This window comes from Anopheles cruzii, chromosome 2 (assembly GCF_943734635.1).
Source record: "Anopheles cruzii chromosome 2, idAnoCruzAS_RS32_06, whole genome shotgun sequence".
Lineage (NCBI taxonomy): Eukaryota > Metazoa > Arthropoda > Insecta > Diptera > Culicidae > Anopheles > Anopheles cruzii.
The window spans coordinates 37,829,346-37,851,720 of NC_069144.1; the positions used below are offsets into that span (position 1 = coordinate 37,829,346).

The 22,375-nt window shown below is 48.7% G+C and overlaps 1 protein-coding gene across 1 annotated transcript; it reads left to right on the forward strand.

The window, feature by feature from the left end:
- The first annotated feature begins 274 nt into the window (after nucleotides 1–274).
- LOC128269281 (uncharacterized) lies at nucleotides 275–22,150 on the forward strand. The gene is made up of 7 exons (XM_053006705.1): nucleotides 275–413; nucleotides 7,488–7,532; nucleotides 7,676–7,830; nucleotides 19,016–19,116; nucleotides 19,196–19,313; nucleotides 19,389–19,522; nucleotides 19,585–22,150. The coding sequence occupies exons 2-7, from the start codon at nucleotides 7,496–7,498 to the stop codon at nucleotides 21,587–21,589; spliced, it is 2,550 nt and encodes an 849-aa protein (XP_052862665.1). The 5' UTR covers nucleotides 275–413; nucleotides 7,488–7,495; the 3' UTR covers nucleotides 21,590–22,150.
- Nucleotides 22,151–22,375: the final 225 nt, after the last annotated feature.

The window sequence follows — 22,375 nt, forward strand, 5'->3', positions numbered from 1 at the left end:
ATTATGAGAGATTATGAGGCTGCCGATTTTCGGGTGCTCGAATTGTGTTTTTTCTTTTCCCCACCATTTTTTCGGTGCTTCCCATTCAGGAGTTACAACTAACGTCTATTGTTTCACTTTAGGCTAGCGGCCATCAAAGCGCGTCTTAACTGGCCGGCGTTGTAATCGATCAAGTGTGGCCGAGTGTTTTAGTGTGTGCTTTCGAGCCGTGAGTCATTGTTTGTGTTGGTCTGAAAAACGTTGTGTTACCTTCCGCTAGTGCGTGGCCGTTTGGTGGAAATAAAGGCTGCCGAAAAGTAATTGTAGTCGCAAGTAATTGGTTGCTGGAAACGGTTTGCGGCACGGATTTTCCAGCCAGAGGCGAACGCTTGGGAGCAGATTCTCTGCAGCTGCAGCAAAATAGATTACTAACGGTGAGTAGCTGGGCGAGCAAGCGGCAACGGATGTTCGGCGGTAATCGACCTTCGGGACGGTCTTCCGGTTGGACCGGATCGCCGCTCGAGAGCTGGAGGCCAGCCGAGCGCGGCAGGAAGGAAGCGTAAAATTGTCGGTTTTCCCGAGCCTCGACCACGAGGACACGGGTGGCTCAGCGAGCCATGGGAGCTTGATTCACCGCAGCATTTGCTGGTCAACCCGATCGCCGGGCCGCCGTGCGTCGTCTTTTGATGCCAAGGGTACCAATTAAAGTGCCCCTTGAACTTTAGTGCTTCATTATTCACCATCGGAACAGGTAGCGGCCTAGCCGAGGGTAAACAGAAATTATGCGCCAGCCTCCGGGCGTTATCCGTTTCGGAAACTAGTCTTCGGATTTTGGGCACGCTTACGGGGCCAGATTTCAGTTACGTTCGAGCCACACGCGTGCCCTACATTTGAAATTAGTTCGGCGAAACCATCTTCGGTCGATCGCCGATCGTCGAATGCGGCGCAGCATACATAACACCCAACACGTGATCGCTGGTGGATCGCTTTGCGTATATAACCAGCCCATTCAGAAGGGCAAAAATTCCACTAAAAAGTGATAAAATATTGGGGTGGGTCACTGAAACCGAAAGTGAAAACTCTCCCGAAATCACACACCCGAAATCCCGGGCCCGAAAGTGAAACATAATGCTAGAGTAGCAGCCACCCGGCCGCCCCAAGCTTCGATTTTCTTTTCACTCGATCGACGCCCCTCGACACGCGGACGACGGCTCAAAGGATGCTGGTGGAAAACAGAAACACTCGAGAGCGGAACGCCGGGCTGTCATCGGGCCACCGGCTATCGATGATTGGGCTGCCGAGCGCATTTGACAAACTCTCTTCCGGTTGAGTGAGTTTTTGGATCGACCGCCCGCGATCGCAATTCACAAGCCACGTGGGATGGTGCAAGAAGAAAGTAACGCGTTTTTGAGCGCAAGGACGTCAACTCATTAACCCGTAAAATGGACCGTCGAAGGTCGAACCGAACGAGATGCATCGATGTGAGGTGATCTACTAGCATTTCGCAGCCGTGATTGATTTCGTGGCCACCGATCGGAGTTATGCAGCTCGTCTTAGCAATGCGCACACCCGGTTCGATTGGTTGGTTGGCAACCGCCACACGTTGCGACACCCATTACGGTTCGGCAGCTGAAAGTAGGCGGCGAGTGATCAAATTGTAATGCTTTTTGGCACCGTTGGCAACCGTTGTCGGAGCAGGAACCGCATTTCTATTCGACGCGATGCGTTCTATCAATCACGCGCCAACCGGTACCGGGCCGTGGCCCGTCTCTTTTTGGCCGCCCGGTGACTCGCGCTGCCTTCTAAGCGCTGTGCCGGTCCCGGGTGACACTCCATGATGGTGATTGTGCCATTCACTTTTCCGTTGGGTTGCCACACCCGCGAACGCGTTATAAATGGGCCCGCCGTTGCCCGGGACATTCACGTGGAGCTTCGGTTTTTATAACGTTCGAGAAGGCCTATGCAAAACCGCCACAATCGGTTGATAATAATTGGTCAGCTAAGGCATTCTCTAAGCAGCAGGAGAACCGAGCCAGGTGAAGGCAATTTCTCAGTTAGCTGGATGGTATGAGCTAGCTCTGAAGAAGCAATCGGGACGGTCTAGGGTTATCAAAATGGTATAATAAAATAAGTTTATTGTCTCAATATGCTTTACGACGCAACAGCATTCTAATGACCGCCAGGTTTATACTAAAATCCCTAATTAGAGTGAAAAACCCGTTTTTTTGCCTAATGTTGCCCAATTCCACAATTCCAGTGGCGATCGTTTCCTTATCGACTGTCCCACTCGGCGATCTGTGAACGTCTTTTGCAACGAAAGCAAAAACCAGTTCAACACCACCGCGCGGCAGCTGGCAGCCCGGGTCGGCGGAAGTGGAAAGTTCAGAGTTAATTTATTCCGAAAACAAACAACCAAATCCCCGACTGGAACTGGAATTGAAGGTCGTGTGAAGCTTTGCGTAATCGGGGGCCACGTTGTGGCCCCATTCGGTTTGGTTAGGTCCGCAGCCGCAAGAAATAAGATTCAGGCGGGGACATTAATCCTAGGTTGATTCGATTCAGAACAAGAAACGGGTGGAAGGATCGCTTCGTCTAGATCTCGATGGCGCTGCAGTCGTAACGAGTGAACCGTATGAGCAATCTGAACGACCCACCGAACCCGTATCGTATCGTTTCAAAATCCTGCACCGAAACAGGAGCAACAAGTCTGGCCGCCGAGTTGCCAGAGGCACCACTCGGGCTCGGGAAGGCAAAATTCGAAGGCTATCGCTTGGTTTGCGATTTAGATTTGCGCTCGGCAAGCGTCAGCGCACTACAAGGTTGCACAATCACTTCACGGGTGCTCCAGTTTTTTTTGTCGTTCGAACAGGGTTGGCCAACCGTTGGCGATATGAATCAAGAAGGAATTAGACTTCTTTAATGTATGCATTACCCGGTGAGGCTTACCAGAACCACCGCCACACGTACACGGTTCTGTACTGTGTGCATTCACTTTTTCGAACCTTCCACATGCCGCTAATCACTAATCCGTGGCCGCGTGTAGATGCGGGGTTCGCTGGAGCGCTACTGGATGGATGGATGGTCTGTGGCATTTTAACGGTAGCCTTGCAAAGTACATTAGTGATTGGACGAGAAGAAAACAGAACAAAACCGCCATTTGTCAGGCAATCCTTCAGCGAGCGAGGAACCCCCGAAAAGGCACTAACTTCTGGTGTTTTTGTAGCCCACAGCACCGCATGTTAGGTCGTGTGACCCCGCGTCATGCTTGAAGTGAGTGGCATTACTTTATTGCATTTTAAGCCGCAGGATGCCCTTTCGAAGCAATCGCCACACTCGTCAGGAGGAGCGTGTGTGACCATTCGCGTCACTTCAACACGCCGTGAAACGACCGTGCACAATTGACTGTTCTTCTTCGCCCACGCTCGCTGGCAACCATTCACCGTTTTGTGAGGGCTGCAAAACGAATGCAATTTGCTAGACACTCGAGCTCTACATCAACAAGCTTGAGCTCAGCTAGTGAAGCGAGAAAAAAAACAACAGGTGAAAGGCTGTTCTGGGCCGCGCCGCGAGATGCACTTAGCCGATGCCTTTGCAAAGTGGCTGCTTTTAAAGTGGATTAGAACGGCAACCCAGGTGGCGTAACGGGGTCGTGGTACCATAAATCTGCAAGAACAACGAACGGATAGCATCTTGGTTTCTCAACGCGCGCCGCTTTATCATCTTTATCGCTGTCGGGATTAGATATTTGCGCCATCGCGGCACTGATGATGGAGTGCACACTTAGGGCTCGTGTTAAGATTATACTTTATTGCCTTGCAAACGATGAAGCAATTTACTTTCACCATTCACCATATTTTATTACACCGGGGCCGCCCCTTCACATACTGATTATTGTGTCATTTTAATCTTTGTAGCGATAATGAAGTGGTTACGTTGAGATGAGTTACGTTTGGTACGTTTATTCTGCTGCAGAGAGATTGTTAGCAACGAATGCCTATTTTTAGGTTCATTGCAAAACTAACACTTGCCCCAAGGTAAACCTCTTGCCCGTGTTATCATCGCTTAGAGGACCGCCGTGCCGTGTGAGCCATGTGTAGCGCCACCATTCTGAAAAGTTCCTAACATGTTGCTCTGAATGGAACTGAAGCCCAGACAAAATCATCCCAATTCCGTGCGCTGCGGTGCGTGCGCCGTGGCGAGTAATTAAGAAATACATTATGAGAAACTTCGACGGCCCGAAAGCGGCCGGGTCGAAAATGGCAATCTAGCGGCTGAAACCGTGCAGCCACCAACCAACCGAAGCGGTGGCCGCCCCAACGAAGGCGATAGCAAAAGTGAACGTTTCTCTGAAGGACGTCCAGTGTCCAGTCGGGGACCGGATCGACAACGGTCCCCACCGGTAGATCTCGTTGTGGAACTGGTCGACTGGTTCTGCGGTCCGTCCGTCGACTAGGTGTTTGGTGGGAACCACACCTTGGGGCACGCAAGGAAAACTGGTACGAAACGAAAAAAGGTGCAATTAAACGAAAATCTAGAGAAACAATTTAAAACAAACACCAAGCAGGGTATTTTATCACGAATAGAAATGATAGGAATGAAGCATTTGAAAGAATTGTGCGCGAGAGGCGAAAAATTAGTTGAATAATACAAAAGACATCAACAGTGGAGTAAGCGACGAACCCGTTCGTGGTATTCAAATTGTACTCTATAAATAAATACAGTTTATTTGCTCTCTTCTACAAGAATTATGGTCTATCCTCGTGTGTCTCCACCGTCTAGAGACTCGCCTGTACCCGACTCGCACCGTACATCGACATAAGATAGGTGGTTACGACCTGCAAACAGCATTCGCAGCGGCCCTCTTTCCATTAGCGCAAGGTTCAGGTTGATTGTTTATGAATCCATTATAAGAATTTCCATCGCTTCGTTTCGCCTCTATCTCTCTCTCTCTCTCTGTCTGCCTCTTTTGGTGGCACAACGCACTGTTCTTGGACAGAACATCGGTGCTTGGAGACCCGAGACCCTGGGGTCCGTTTACCGATTTCTGCGTGCCAAGATCTCAACGAGCAGGAAACGGACAAAAACAACACACAAATGCCAACAACTTTTATTGTTGTTCATGCCTTGCCATAAAGAACCGGGTGTTGGCACTAGAGGCTAGCCAAGCCGGCGAAGGCTTATCACATTGTCTCGCTGACTTGCTGAGTCCCATGGAGTACATCTATGCGTACTTCAGCACCCGGACCCCGACTTCGAACCGCTTTGTGGCAACGGACCGTGGGTTGTGGGTCTATTGTGTGGCCTCCTCTGAACTCTTCCACCGGGCGTAGCATATCGCGTACGCAGCGCACGGCACGGCGCAGCTTCACCATTCGATACGGTGCGGCACAAGGCGCACTTTGGTCACGGCACCGGTAGCTGTCAAGTTAATGACCGGTTAAAAGTTACAGTGGCACACAGCCACAAAGAACTCCAATGCCTGACAACGCCGACGTCTATGAAGCTAAAGAACATCTTGATCGTTGCGGGCAGCTCGAAGGAAGTGACGGCCGGCCACGGTTAGGGCAGGACCGGCGCCTCACCGTCGCCTTACCATCTCGGTGCTCGGCAATTATGCCGCGATTGCTGATGTTTCGCAGCGTTGTAGCGCTTCCGCATTGCCCCGTCAGCTGTCGGTCGGCGCCGTTGTGGGCCGAAAATTGGATCTCTTTCGAAGGATCGGAGGCGTAATGCACACTAAGGGGGGACTCGTCACAATTCGTCACGTTGACTTCCGCGAGGCACGGAAGCATTGTGTTGCACTTATGGGCAGCCGCCGTTGAGGAGTTGGCTTTGTTTGGCTTTGAGAGTGGGGCCATTGAGTCATTTTTACATAATTTAATGTAGAGCACCACGATAAGGGCTCAACTCGAATTAATAAGTTTTATGTGGAAAAAGTTCATCAGCAGAACATTGTTAGGATTGCGCTAGTTAGCGTCCGAACAAAATAAATGAGTAACAATAATTGACGTTACACATTAAACGTTTTTTCGTTTCAAGGTCCAAACACTTAGCTACTGCCAATATTTGGTGAATCATCAAATAAACTTCGTGTAAAATTACTTAATCGTATGCATAACGAGAGTGTCCATAAAAAGACGACCTCGTGCTCATGTGATCCCATTCCTTTGCGAACAAATGGACTTTTAGGGATTGGTTCAGTTTGTGCGATCCATCTTCACCTTTCGCGTGGCAATGAACGGACGGAATCGTGAGGCTATCATGCCGTGGTTACCACGGTTCACGGTTACCCGTCGCCATCTTTTCGAATCTTTCGAGTCAATCTCGAAAACGGGGCATAATCACCAGTCACCAGTGGCCAGACAGAAGCGCCTGAAGACACGCGCGGCATATGCGGCACGCCGAAACATGTCCAGAGACCGCAACCGAGCAACCCACAATCCGAGATGTGTATGAGATAGTTGATTGAGGTTACGAAAAGTTCATGGTGTGCGGTCATTTACGGTGGTTATCTTGTTGCTGCGTTGTTGAATGATGATGATGATGAGCCGATAAGGCCGGCGTCTGCCAGCCGACTGTTTGTGTGCTCAATTTGTGTCTGATTGAGAAACGCACTCCACCAAGGTCAACGAGAGCGAAAGGAACCACGCAGGAGCTTCACTTTCTGTTAACAAGCGAAGCCCACCTTGCGACGTTCGGTGGTTGGCCTGAACGTTTTGTGGCATTTTTTACGACCTTATCATTTTTTGAAACTTTTCGTTTGAATTGGGTTCGATGTGGTGGCTTATTTTTAGATACACATTTAATATAATTTTTATGTTGCATTTTATAAACTAAGGTTAATGTTAACATGTAGTTGATTTATTTAGTATACTTATGTACACCACAAACTTATGTTCTAGAAATCTTAACGAAAGTTTTCCCTGATAAGTAAACTTACTTACTTACTTACTTACTTATTGGCCTGGGATCTTCGGAACACAGGGCCGCTATCTGATTAGTAAAGCAGATCATCAATTCGTCTCAAAGTATTCCAAATAATAGAATGCAAAAGATTTAAGCTTTTTGGTAGCGCTCGTCTCAAAATGTATCTTTTTATGTTTTTTTCCAAATAGAGACAGTGAATGTTTTTTCAAAATAAAATACTCATTTACTCATAACAACCATAATTTTGTATCTAACGTTTTTTTAAATATTCTCCAATAAACCGTTTGTTCCTCAACCATACTAGCGTTCAATACTTGCTAAGGCGTTGCATTCCCAACAGTAGTTGAAAACCCGAAACCCAATCGTAGAACACATATGTAATCTATGGGCGAAACTATGAGATTAACATATCAACGTAGCTCGCTTAATTTGTCTATTCCCTGCTCAATGAAAAAATGTAAATTTTTGAGCCAACACTGGGGATACCGAGCGACACGTGAACATGACGCTCCAGTCGACCCGACACAGCTTTACTCTCAGAGGCCAATGTTTTAACATGTCGTTTGTTTTCCATTCTGCAGGACACAGTATGAAGAAGATACGGCGATGGCTGCTACTATTTGCAGGTAAGTTTTAAAGTCAAACACCGTCGTGCTCGTTGTTTGAAATGGGCAAGCAGAAGCGGTTGACAGATCCGCCTTTGCATAACCGGCAGACAGAGTTCCTCACCAGCGCGTACGTTTGTTTGTCGTCTTCCTCCTCCCCACAGTCATAATCGCGCTGATGGTCCGGGTGGACGGTTTGAAGGCAACGTCGTTGATCTTTGGCCGCGGTCCGAGCACCACGACCACGACCACCAGCACGACGACGACGACGGCCGCCACATCGACCACGGAAGAGTCCGCCGAAGCCGCCGAGGACGAGGTAAGCCGATGGGCGATGGACACCTTCTCAACATATTAGCATAAAATGTGGAGCTTGACGGTCGGGTTGGGTGAATTATCCAACCTGAATCGGGTCACCTGTCCGTTGAGGCATCGGTGGCCCAATTTTGTGGTTTATGTAATTCCGAAACATCGGCCGCATGCTCGCCCGCTCATGTTTGTGTACCGCTGAGTGACGTGTGACTGTCACGCTGCAGCAGGGCCCATAATGCACCTCGGGCACTGCCCTCGAAGGGCGGGCCAAAACAAAAACACGCCAAGAATTGCATCAAACCGGGAAGCTAAGGGCCGCTCGGTAATCGTCATCATCATGATGACGGCGGGGAGTTCAAAGTTTGCTTCCTGAATGGGGCCAAGGCATTGATTTTCTCGCTTCTCGCTGGGCACTTTCGACCGTGGATCAGACCGAGGGTAAGCTATTTCTTATAGCGACAGGTCACAGGGCCTCAATCGGTGGCCTCATTTTCGGTATTTAGCTCCCGATGGCGTGTTGCACCGCGCGGGAAGCATAAAATCATGCGAGTCATCGAGCTGCTGGATCGGCTTACCCATAAACATGTCACCGGTGGGCCTTCGAACGAACCACCCCATTAACCTTCCTTCATCTTTTAGCATTGCGGTAGAGAGAGCGAGAGAAGAACAGTGCGCCAAGAGAAGTGACATTTCCCTGCTCCGTTGGGTCATATTTTGTGCCCCAAACCGCTGTATGACGTAAGGTGGTTCGGGCGGCTGATCGGGAGCAAAAACTGGATTTCGGGCAACGGCCTTCCCACCTCTGTTGCGTCGGTTGATTTTTGGTGCACCCGGCATGGCGGGTGGCAAAGGCGAGCAACTCCCGAAGAAAAGAAAACAGCGAAGCCGAAGCAAAAAGGAGTGAAGCTCACAAACCGCATCGCCGCCCAGCATAATAACGGCCAAGCGAGCCCGAAACCCACGGCAAATCGCAAAATCACAAGTGCTTGCTGCTGCTGTTGCTGCGGTTCCTTCGACTTCGATTCGGCCGCGCAAGTGTGACGCAATGCTGGCCCAGGCGTGGATGGATTTGTTTGCGATGTATTCATAATTCTGCTACTCGCAGCTGGTGCTAATCAGGCGGAGGCTTTCGGAGCTTGACCGGATGTTTCCGCCGAAATCACTTCTCCGATAGACATCGGGACTTGGTGATGAAGAAGCGATGCAACGGGCGGCGAAGGGTCTTTCCTTGGATCTTGAGAAATCCTAATGAAACGCAAGGTCACGCTAAGACAGAAGGACAAGTTTCGATTAAACGACTGCCATAAATTAGGCATATTACGATGGTGTTATCTCGCACGGGTCCTATCCAAAATTGTGGCCCCAAAAATGAGGACGTGATGATAAATACGGGCTCGTATATCTTGCCGCCAATTAACTTCTGTGACCACCTGGACCTTTGGTTGTTGTAAAGGCCGACTTGGTTGATTCGTCCGCATTTAGGTCCTTCAAAATGGGAACGCAAATCGAAGCGTGTATAGATCTCTTCCTCGGGTTGCGACGTCTCACCGGTTTGCCAATAACGCGGTTATTTTTGGCATCTTGGCAAGAATCTTGAATCAATATTATGCTAAGCAGCGCGTTGAAGGCTACAGCCAACACGCTTATTACGTACCGATCAGGCTTTTTCTTGCCAGCTCCAGGAACTCGGTGGTCCTGTCGGTCGCGCTGTTTGCGGTTACGCACGGATCATGTTTGCCGGCCACATTACCTAACCCAAGCTGGTGTGGCGCTGTTAGCACCACGCCGGCCACACACTTATCTAATGTCACGGCTCCGCGCGGTGTGTCGGTTCTACTAGGCCGCACGGTCCGATGTCGGCCAATGCCACGAAATATTGTTTTCGCGTGTGCACAACGGGACAGATGAACAGTTGAACAGAAAAAAACCCGGTGAAACTAAGATTCGCCACCGACCTACCGGCGACCTAATTGGGTGCTAATTAACGGCGCAAACGACGCGCACACGATTTGGCATGATTCCGTACCCCTTGCCGTGCCGTGCCGTACGATCGATCCTCGAAGGGTTCGCGAGCGGGCGGGCGGGCTGGTAATTGAACGACGCGTCGAGGTTACGTATTAGGAACTGGGCTACCCTCTCGGGCACATATCGCCAATCAGGCAATCTGGCGTCTCCGGCGAAGGTGGTTGCGTTGCGGGGGACACTGGCCGCGCGGCCACGGCATAACCCGGCGCGCACATGTAATGGCCGGCCGATCGGTCAGTCGGTCGATCGGCTGTCGGCTAGGCTCGAATTGTTGTTTACTCATTCTCCCCTCCCGAGACAACAATAAGCTGCAGGCCAGCCGGGCCGGGCCTAAGGTGTTGGAAGGCGACATTACAACAAAAAAAAAACAAACGTATCGAAGCGTTTGCCGAAGGAAGTGAATTGCGTGCCGAGTACCGATTTATGTAACGGCGCAAGCTTCAACGGTGATAAGTGGCGACCGTGGCGGCACAATAATGTTTTATGGCGTTTTGATTCGGCTTTGTTTGAGGTACTAAAACGTATACTCAACTGCAGGCGGTTCTCTGCGGTCAGCGGTAGCTTTTGATCGCCGGGAAAATGGCATCATATGCTTATCCAAAAGGTCCGTTCAAAATGCCGCCATGTCGCTGCGTGGTGCATCCATCCGTAGGTGACCTTAAAAGCAAATGCCAACTCACGTGGAGAACATCTGACCGCTGCTTCTTCTCTACCCTTCTAAATCATCCGCCAAAAACGTTTTCAAGCCTTTTAAAGCCAGACTTAATTAACTTTGATTGCATAAGATAAAAAGAAACCAATAGGAGTTGCTCCGACCAGTTTACGCCGAACCGCTGATCGATTATCCGCGTTAAGTCGCGCTGCGACGGTGTAAGTGCAGCATAAAAAATCATAACTCGTAACAACACACTGTGTCCACGGCGCGCGCGGACGGCCGATGAACCGCGCCGGGGGATGCGGCGTATACCAACCAAATGTCGATTGTAGCATTACTTAACCTTTAAAACGATTGGGTTTGGGTGGCGCATGCAACGGGCTGCCCTCTCAGACGACGGCACCGAGTCGGCAGGGAAGCGATCGCAAACGGCGGCGAGGTTCACTAACCTCGTATGCTCGGTCTCTAATGACATAATTAAGATGCAAATGCTGTCGCCGTCTGCTGTGTGCAGTTCTCCATCGACCGGGGTCCAGGCCCTGCCCGGTTCTGGGTTTACGTTTTTGGGTGTGTTCCTCAGGGTGTGTTTGCAGGTAAGCTAGTAAGCAGCTTTCTAGTAAGTAGCATACTTTGGGACCGTTGGGTGCATAGGGTGACTCATTGAGAATAACTAAACCCAGCATTTTAAATATTAGTTTTATCATTTTTTAGCGTCAATGGAAGTTCAATACGTCATAACATATTTATTATTGGTCTTTACATCTGTTCAATTGCTGGATGATTCCAACGAGAGTTGGATGAGAGTTTCGTCTACATCTCGGTAGGCCTCGGTACGATTGGTCAATTGGAAGCAAACATTAATTGACGTCTAACTGTCAAATTTTAAAAACGTAGAATGGTTTTAGAAGAAACACCCTGTATTGATGGCAACACTCGTGTCCTAGTTTAAGGAAGACATTCGATTGATACAAGATGAAGAATAAGAATTAGAATTTCTTAGATTTAGCACATGATACAAGCGAAAGATCATAAAATTCACCAAACAAATACTTTATGTACTGGGTTGTTCATTAAGTTTTGCGAGTAGATAAAAAAACACATTTTTATGGTTTGAAATACACTTTATTATTTAAAGTGGAACCTCAAACCTTAAAAAGACTCAGGAACCTCAAAAAGACTCGTAAACCAGTTGTCAGCTAGATGGAATGAAAAAAAACTGGCGTTCTGCAACGAAGAAAGCGACCAAGAGAACGGTGCAAGAGTTAATGAAAGAAGTAAAACGAAAGGTCCGGCAATTCGCATTCCTTAAAACGGAGGGTTAAATGATATATTTTTACATATTCTGTATAAAATGAGCTTTCAAAAGAAATATTACTTGATCTTTTGATAAAATGTTTGACTGATTTACATTTTTTTTTGTTTGACCAATTTTCGATAGGCATACTTTAAATCTCTTTCAGTCATTCGACGATTTTCCAATACGATATTCTGTTTTTAGTCTACGATTTCAGGTGTTGTGTCTATTTTTGGGCGTCTTTAAAGTGGATTGTCTTGAAGGCTACTACGACCACGATTAAATTCAGAAACCTCCCTTTTAATGTACTAATTGCAGGTGAAGAGTCCTTATATATTTCTTTGATTGATCCAAAAATCAAAATTTAATCACTGCACGATATTTGGGTAGTTACACTTCGATACTGAATGGCTTGTAAAAAAAATTAAGTGATCGATTGAAATGAAATTTCACAAACGTTCATATTAAGAGTGTACCAACATGACAAAAAAAACTAGACTCGTAGCAGCGCCCTCTTTTCGGAACGTAGCTACGAACTCGAGGCCCCGAACTTACAACCCAGTAAATAACCACCGGTCCCGATTTAACTAGTTAAATTCTTTAATAGTACTAGGTCGATGCGTCGAGATTCGGAATTTTAAAAAGATGGCTGTATCTGCCGATTGGGACTTCCCAGTTTTGTTGTTCATTCATCATTACCTTGTGTTGATATCCGGTAAATGATTTCAGGTCGAAGAAAAAAATATTTCGGTTTGCAACCCATCTTTGAAAGGGTTAGACCATGCCAACATTTGTGCCTGAAAATGACGTTTTGCGGGGATTATTATTTTTCTGCCCCTGTTGAAGAAAACTGCTTCGGAATCGCACCAAATGCTTGTCGGGACTTGTGTTTGGAAGATCACAGTGCTTTAAGTGGTTTAAAAAATTTCAAAATGGCGATTTTTACTTTACAAAAAAAAGCCTTGAAGGACTCCAAAAAACGAACTTTCTGGTGGGACAGAAAGTTGTGGTGTTTCACAAGGTCCTAAAATCTGATGCAAACGTTAATTCCGATCGCTACTGATAACAAATATCCTATTTGAACCATGCATTGATCGAAAAATGACCAAAATGCAATTCTAGGGGGTTACGATGGGGGCGCCTGGTGGCCCGTGGAATCAAGCACTAGGCGCCCAAAAAACCAAAACTGTTTCAGGATACTATTAAATCACTTGGATGAAAGCTGCTATCCCTCCCCGCGTTATTCGCCAGACTTGGTTCTTTCCGAATACCATTCATTTTCCTCGATGGGACACGTATTGGCTGAGCAGCTCTTCGTTTTCTACGAGGAAGTCGAAATGGGAAGACTAATTAGTTTACTTAAAAAGTCGAAGAATTCTTTCCTCTGGGAATCCATGATTTAGCAGAGAGATAAGAGAAATGTATAGCTAGCAATGGCACATACTTTGAACAATGTAGAAAATCGCATTCAAATTTTATAAACATTTTTGTGTGTCAAACGAATTCCGAATCTCGACGCATCGACCTAGTACTCTTATTAATTATTATTTTGCAAGAGTCCATTTTGGGTATGAAATGTATATTTATAGCGTCAAAGTACCTGGTTTCTGTTTCCCTAGCAGTTTCCCAATTCTCCCATTGCGTTTGAGTTTTCGGAACAACGCTCAACATTAACAACTCTAGATCATCCCCCCTTTTTCTCCAAATTCCTTTGATGTTTCCGCGTTCCGAGTTCCGAGTCGAATTGCATCAGACGCTCGATATTTGGGAACGGCACGTTTCCTTTTGAATGCCTTCAGTATTTGCTTTGTGGCTTCTAGAAACGGCTCCGTTAACGTCAGTTTTTTTCCGATTCTTGGGGTTTTGCCATCGCACGCCAGCGCGCCGAGTGCTAATGAGTTTCGACACTTTTAACCGACGGCTGGCCAATTATTTTCTTAGTTGGCACGTTTTCGTGTTGGCGAAACCTTGGCGAAAATGGTTTCGGACCCATTCACTTCCACAACTGCGTCTGCGTGTTGTGTTCAAACCATTTTCTAACCAATTTTCTGCCCGCAGACCTGCAGGCCGTACCATTGTGCATTGTTGAGGCCGTGGCAAGAACCAGATTGCTTAAGCCCCCGCCGCCATTCGTCGACCTTTTTCCGCGGTCTGCTGTCTGTCTATCGGGTTCTAGAGTCTCTCGCCCGTCCGAAGCGGCGTGCGTGACATATGAGGCAAGCGTCCGCCTTCGCACGGCGGTGATTGTTTCGCACCATTCTAGTTCCTTTCTTGACGCCCCGGGGGAGGCACAGAACCACGCCAACGCAATAGAACGGAGTACGATCCATCATCGGGCGAACGGCTGGCATATCCAAACAGTGGTAGTCCCACGCCATGTTAATGCCAGATCCTCTGCTCAAAGATCTCACCTTTCGATTCCGGCACCGAGGCGTGTGTGTAAACGATAGCGACCCGGAAAGGGCAGCCTGCGTGACGAATGGTGTCGGTGACACACATCCCGCACCACCGTGGCCGGGCCCATTAACCTTAACCTATAAATAGGACTTATGAAACACGCGTAAGGGTTCGCCCGGTCGTTCGCCATCGGCACAGATAACGTACGCACTCTTCAAGGTGGCGCTCGTTAGCGATCGTCGGGTCAGCTCGATCACGCACGAAGTATCGGTTGGGCAAACTAACGGGAGCCTGCTGCTTTCGGGATGGACCCTGCAATATTTTTGAGCCCGTGCCGTGGACAACGTTGCCCAACGGAGCTGGCTAAAGGCCAGTAGCTCCGGGTTGGCCAGCTGCTTGCGTAAATGGCCAGCACGTGTCCACCGTCGTGCGTCGTGCGTCGTGAGGTGTCTTTTAAGGGCAGCGAAGGCGAGAAAGCGTAGCGCATCCACTCAATCAGTATTTTAGTAGTCATTCAGCGCATTTCTTTAAGGCCGATAAATAGTAAACGATTGCCTCTTGATACTGCGCCAAACAGAGCTATGCAACTGGACCAGACCTTCGCGCCCTCTTCGGGACTTCTTGAACCAATGAAAAGGGCTTTCACCAAAAAGGGCCCATTCAATGTTCATTGTTTTCATATCCATAGAGGTCAGTTGGATAGACAACCTTTGATCGACTCGCTTGAACTTGACCCTGTACGATTGACCGTGTCCTTTGGTGAGGGGAACAATTATTTTATAGTAGTTTTTAAATAATGGAAACATCATGAAAATGTTGCATCCGCTCTGAGGCCTGTCACGATTACTTGATCCTCGATTTTTAATTCCGGTGCGCTTTGGCGGTTCCATAAATGTACCGATTTCCAAAAAGTAAAATTGATTATGATTCAAATAAACAAACCCTCGACCGGCAACACGGCTAGGGTGAGTCAGGCCCCCATAGCGCACCGTCCTGCGGTTCCTGCTCCGAATGCCGATGGCAACCGTAAATGGAGATCTGCACGGTGGGGTGTGCACTGAAAATAATAAACACCCCAAAACGCCCGTTATTGAAAATGGCAACCGATCGCACGAACGGAAGTGGATGCCTGGACTAACGGTACCCTTAGTGCACTGGTCGGTGGAATCCGATCGATCAATTCACGTATTCAAATACTGCCACGGGGTGCCGCGTAAACACCGGTGAGCTAATTTCTCCCCGAATTATTACAAAATCCAACATTCGCACCGGAATGGCAATGAGAGCGCCACCGGGCGACCTCCGGGGGACACTCTGGCTGAAGGCTGAAACATAGAAAGTGTTCCCGCGGCGGAGCTTAGATAATTGTTTCACACCGTTAGATAATGCCGTAATCGGTTCGGCACGGTCCTTTCTGAGTAGGTCGATAATTGAATTAAAATTCTCCTTATGCGAAAGGGTGTTAAATCATTGCCGCCTCACATTTTGGGCGGTTAAAATGTTAAGGTGAGACGATGGTTGGCACATTTTGGAGATAACTTTGAAGGTGGATAACATACATCACTATTAAATGACTAAAAAAACTAATAGAACTGTAACGTAGTGGTCTATTTCTGGGTCTGGGTCTGGTCTGGGAAAGACGAAACATTAAGCATGAAATTGCACATCGTATGCAGCATATCCTATATTAAACAATGGGCTACAATTTTAAACCCTTAACAAATAAGTGACGTTTAATCCAAGTTTGGATAGAATTTGGATCGATCGAAAAGGATCACGACTAGCGAAAGTATCTTCCCTTTGTAGAGAAATACAACATCAGTCAATTCACTGCACCTTAGTCCTATCAGGTTATCGTGTTTCTTTTTCATAGTTTTATTTCTATATTTATTTTATTTACTGATTTTGATTTAAATTAAATCATGGATGGGACGCGCCATGGCATAGTATCAACAAATCATAGTTAAAAGTTGAAAATACAATTTTCGATGATGCTTTGAGACGATTGAGAGAAACAAAACTGTGAAGACTGCCCAGTTTCGACACCTGAAAGTATTTAATATAGATTATTACCGGCGGTGGTGGCTGCCTGGCCGTTTATCGCCGCACATGACCACGGCCAGTTACGACACAGTTCAACAACCGTGCCGTGGCCAAGGTTCGCGACTCTTCCACCGACACATAATTCTTAACATCATCTTCATCATCATCACACTCATCATCCCATCATCAGCTCGGTGGCCACTAATTAGTAGCCCCCGAAACCCCGGCCCGGCCCAGCGAAGAGGCGAGAAAGAAAGTATCGTTAATATCGTGGATAAATCTTGTGTCGGAGTGGCGTGAAAAATTGGCACTTGTCCGAGGAAGGAAGGAAAACCTCGGCTCGGCCGAATAAAAATGAAACACGGAGTAGCAAAAAAAACGGATTACAACAAACAGTGCTCTTCACCTTGCGGAGAAAATGATCGCGCGGTGCGAGAGGAGAAATTTCGCTTTTCGTCATAATCATTTTCGTATGATCAGCCATTCGCAATCAGCCATTTTGGACCTCCGCGCGCCCACCCACCTCGGCAGGGTGATCGGTGCGTGATCGTTTCACCGTGTGCTGTTTGGTTCCGTTTTTTCCCCGCTCTATCTTTTGGGGTGGTTCCGGCGCCGATCGGCGAGTGAATTTGAATTGCATTTAAATTAGCCACCTTTTTTCGATTACGTAGCGTGCACGTGCATGCCGCCGGAGTGCAACTTCCGACGCCCGATACCGAAAGGAGGAGCGTTAGAAAGAGAGTTAGGAAGCACACGGACACGGACACGGCGAGTCTGCGAGCGGAAGTGCACGAACCGATTCGTCGGATGCACCGGAAATGGCCGTTTGCCCGACCGAAAGCCCAGACGGGGCCAAATGGATTTCTTTTGCCAACAGCAACCCTCCCCTTGAAGTTGCTGAAGATGATGATGATGATGATTGTGGCTACGTTGATAATGCGTGGTTCGTGGCGCAGACAGAAGGCAACGCAGCAATGCAAATAGTGATCAAATCGCCGAACAAACAATAAAGAAAGAGCGAGAGAAAGAGAGGCGAATAATGAGGATAATGGTGCTGAGGTTCAGAGAATGACGGTGATGGTGCTGATGATGATGATTGTGGCTCGCGCTTCAGGAAGGAAGGAAGTGGAGCTGACACAAACAGTAACGTTTCGTAACGTACCATTTTGCTGTTTCCGATTGTAGTCGCTGAAATTGCTGATCGTACGCATCGAGATATGGCCGAGATGGGCTTTTTTGTTGTCTGCGCAAACGGATGCGGAGTATTAAAAATGGAAAAACATGATGCTCAGTTTCAGAACTTGGCTTTAAAGAGGCTTTTGGGGTATCCAATCATCGGTTACGCAATTGTGTATGTTAATACTTTAAATCTTCTTTAAAACTTTGGGTCTACTTTGTGGTTTTTGTTTTCGATGAGATATTTCGGTGTCTGAACAAAACCTATGCCAAATATTCCGAAACAGCACTGTTCAAAAAGTGGTTAGTTCAATTCATTTGAATGAAGGTACTCGAGATAGTGCAGGTATGCTGTGCTCTGTGGATTTTTTGAAGAAAACATTTTTATACTTTTGTTGCGTAACTTTTTTGTACTTATGAACTACGTCAGGCTTTTTAAAGGATGCACTGCTTCAATTACTTAAGTGCAAAAGGCCTGAAAAGCATAGGATTTTCAAATACAGAGCGATAGACTTGAAAACTGAGCATTCGATAACGTTCAATGATGTTTAAGTAGCGCTCAAAATATTCACAATCCTAGGAAATTATCTCGATACAATGGTGCAGTATCTGTTCGATGAAAACTCACCCTTTTAAACATGTTTGGTGAATTTGCCCTATTCTTAATAATTTAATGTTGTATTTTGGTTGAAAGGATCAGGAACTGCACCGCATGAGTGTGGCAACAATTTACAGCCTTATGTTAATATTTTCTTTCAAATTCAAATTTATTTCATTCAAATTTAGGATGGTTAGAATATTAATTGTTTAAAATGTCAAGATTGCGCAGCTAGTTTTTGAATTATGATTCGACTTCAAGAACTTAAAGGGTGTTACTGTAAAAAATTGGTCATAAACAAAAAAATGCGTAAATCAGTCAAACATTTGATTAAAAAATCAAATAATGTTTCGTTTGAAAGCTCATTTTATACAGAATATGGAAAAAAATATCAATCAACTCTCCGTCCTAAGGAATTCGAATTGCCCGGCCTTTCGTTTTACTCCTTTCATCAAATTTTGCACCGTTTTCTTGGTCGCTTTCTCTGCTGCAGAACGCCAGTACTTTTTTAATTCCATCTCACTGACAACTGTTTTACGATCCTTCTTGAGGTTCCGGTTGATAATGACCCAATATTTTTCGATAGTGGCGTGTTTCTGGCGTGTTTGCGGGGTTCTGGTCTTTGGGCACGTTGTTGTCTGGACGGGACGTTGTTTGCTGCATACCACTCCATGGCCTTTTTTCCATAATTACAAGATCCTAAATACGGCGAGGCGTACATGATTTTTTGATGCACTATGAAAAGTAATGCGTCAAGTTCAAGTTGACCAATTTTTGACATTAACACCCTATATTTATCATACGGCCGATTCTTGCTACATTTTCCGGTATCTAAGTTCACATTGATCACTAATTTTGTCTTTGTAAAGTGATCATAATGTCTGAAGACCGAGCGACCGAAGCGATCATTTCCACAACTTCAATCTTTCTCACAAACCTCAACCCAAAATCCAGAAGCGCCACTAAGTCCGAACCTTCTTGTCCCGTTTTTTTTATTTCTACAGAGTGCTGATCAAGGCGAGGACGGGGTAACGAAGGCACCGCTCACCGGAATACCGCAGGTCGATTACGTGTGGGACCCGAACTTACCACGGGAACTGCGAGGGTAAGCGTCGCCGGCACATCCACCACATAACCGTTCCTTTCTTCTCATCAACCTCCCCATTCTGTGCCCCTCTCTGCAGGTTCAACTTGTCCAACTACCCCTTCCTGGACTCGGTCCCGGTGGAGGAGGACATCGGTTTCACGTGCGATCCGAAGCTGCACGATGGGTTCTACGCCTCGATCAAGTACAACTGTCAGGTAAGTGCCAGTGCCAGGACGGCCATCAGAAGCTCAAACTCTGACGAATCGAATCCTTACACCCGTCCCTCACAGCTGTACCATCACTGCATCAACGGAATGCGGTACGACTTCCTGTGCGCCAACTACACGGCCTTCGACCAGAAGACCTTCATCTGCCATTTCGCGTCGGAAGTGGACTGCAAGAACTCGCCCAAATACTGGTTCCGGTACTGATTCCGCGCCGTCTCCTCCTGACTGCCGTACTGACTAATGTCTCTCTCTCTCACAGAAACGAGCCGCTGTATAAGGCGACGACGACGACCACGGTGAAGCCACCGCCGACGACGTCGACGACGGCCGCTCCGACGACGGTTCCGTCGAGACCGAAGCCGCTGCGCAAACCGGTGCGCAGGAGGCGCCCGCAGGTCGACTACTACTACTACGACGAGGAGTACGAGGACGACTACTACGAGGAGCGTCAGCGGCGCCGCAAGAACCGGCCACGCAATCGGCGGCCGATCTACGACGATGAGTACGAGGAGGAGGACCGGTTCGAGCGGCCGGTCCGGCCGGCGGTGGACCGCTACCGGGAGCGTGACCGGGACCGGCTCGAAGACGAGGACGATTACGACGATCGGCGGACGCCGGCGGTTGATCGGCGGCCAATGAAGACGCGCGTGCGGAACGGCGATCGGCGTCCTGCTCCCGTTGATGACGAGCGGCGGTACTACGGCGAGGAGCGCCGCCGTCGACCGTCGGCGGCTGACGACCGCCGAAGGCCGATCGCGGCAGTCGCGGAAGAGGAGGAAAAACCGCTGCGTCCGGAACGGCGCCGTGTACCGGCCGTCGGGCACGGGCGTGAAGTCGATCGGAAGCCCGCGCCCAAGCGGCCACTGTACGAAGAGGACGAAGAGGACGACTACGATCCGCCGGCGTACGGTGAGGGCCGGCGTAGAGGATCGTCGGAGAAGGGCCGGCAACAGCAGCAGAATGACGTCGTCACGGTGAAACCGGCCGGCGGCAGTATCTACGGTAGGCCCCGTGCGGCTCCACGCATCAATCGGCCCGTTCCGCTGGCCGAGAAGAGCAAGTACGCGTACGGTGCGGGGGAAGGAGCGGGACCTACGAAAGGGTTCGCCAAGACGTCCACAACGCCACCTCCGCCACCGGCACCAGCGCTGGTTCAGTCCGATCCGGAGTACTACGACGAGTACGAGGAGGTGGAACAGCCCCGGAGGGAGACAAGCGTGGACAAGCGCAAGGCGGGATCGAGCGAGTACGCGGAGGGAGGCCAGACGGCGGCCGGGCGGAAACCGCGCCCGAGTGCGTCGTCGGACGTGGTCTACTACGATGACGTCATCATCGCCAAGGAGGACCTCCCGCTCCGGTCGGTGCCGGGAAACGTGCGGAAGCCGGAGCAATCCGAGCGCATCAACAGCCGGGACAATTCCGAGCTGGCGACCGGCAGTAATCGGGGGTACGGAACCGGGGAGAAGACACGCGCAGGCCAGTCATCGAGCCAGTCCTTGGCCAACAAACAGCAACAGCAAACACCGGCACGCGACGAGCAGGTGGACGAGCGAGACGGCGACGATTACGACACGGTACCCATCGTCCGACTGGCGGTGCGACCCGCTCCGGTCACCGGCAATCTGTACGCCAACTTCAAGATCAAAAAGCAACCTCCGCCTGAGCCGCCGCCTGCGCCCGTGGAGAGTTACCGGCCGCCGGTGCGGTCCACCAAGCGGCCGTTTCTACCGAGCCGGGGCGGCAACCCGTACCTAGCGCGCGGCCTTCAACCGGTCGGCGTTGGGGCCAAACAACCGACCCCGGCCAAGCCAGCCGGCGAGCCCGAGAAGCCGGCTCCGTTCCGCATTGACGTTGAGGGCAGCTCCACCACCACAGTAGCACCTCCACCGAAGCCCAGGGCTGGCCAACCGGAGGATGCTCCATCGTCGCCGCAAACGCCACCGGAAGTGGTAAACGTCAAGACGCTCGACCAGCTGTACGACGACGAGTTCGACGTGACACTCAACGACGCACTCAATCCCACGCTGAAGCCACTGACGCGCAGCGCCCCGCAGAACTACTTCCGCAACCGGTACGTCCACCAGCCGGACCAGCAGTCGGAGTTTATGCCGTTCGAGCCGAGCTACGCACCGTCCGAGTTTCGCCGGACCGTCGCCGTCCGACCACCGTCCGTCCAGCTCTACCACAACACGCCATCGGTGGCCGGACTCGTCGGGAGCCCGGCCCGCCAGCGGTACGATCCATACGCTGCCTACCAATACTGAGCCCAAGAGATGAGTTAATTTATTTTTGAAACCCACAAAAATCCGGCATCCCTCTCCGGCAGGGCGGACGTGCTTTCGGGGGGCGTTTTTCGGCGAAAACAAAAAGGATGGAAACGGCGAAAAGCGATTTGTAAATACTTAGAACGCGAGTGAGTGAGACGAGCGGGGAGAGAGAGAGAGAGCGAGTGAAAGATAGAGCGCCCGACACACCGCCAGACAAAGCTGTGGCAATACTCAAAACATCAAAAACGGTGATAATGTAACAAAAACACGATGATAAAAGAACGCCTTTAGTCTGGTCACCCGTCTACCCGTCCGTCTTAGAGAGGAAAATAGAAGCAAAAGTGTAAAGAAAGTGAAAGAGGGACAGGGAGAGAGAAAAGTAAAAGAAGAACACCGCGCAGAGTGGTGGAAAATGGAAACCTTAAATGTCTTTGATCAAGTATGAAAGTAGAAAGCTAGACAGTAAAACACTAAACGCTGAACACTTGGTCACAAAGGTACCACTGTGCGGAAAGAATCTATATTTTTTCAATTAAAAAAACAACAAAAACAAACCACAAAAAAAAAAAAAAATATATACAACCCCAAGCTTAGAGAGAGAGGGAAATGAAGAGAATGAAGAAAATAAAATTTTCTTTTCATAAAAAAACCAATAAAAGTAACAAAACACTTGGCGCTGGCTTTTCTTTTTTGGTTCCATTCGCTCCGTCCGGTCATCAATCTCCACATCCGCGAGGTTAAATGGGTGTGTGTTTTTCTTTTTTTATCACAGATTTATTTTAT

Bases quoted from the DNA above. Each gene is read 5' to 3' on its own strand.
- LOC128269281 (XM_053006705.1), top strand. From the start codon at position 7,496: ATGAAGAAGATACGGCGATGGCTGCTACTATTTGCAG. The intron at 7,831-19,015 runs GTAAGCCGATGG...TTATTTCTACAG, and splicing joins CCGAAGCCGCCGAGGACGAG to AGTGCTGATCAAGGCGAGGA. The intron at 19,523-19,584 runs GTACTGATTCCG...TCTCTCTCACAG, and splicing joins TCGCCCAAATACTGGTTCCG to AAACGAGCCGCTGTATAAGG.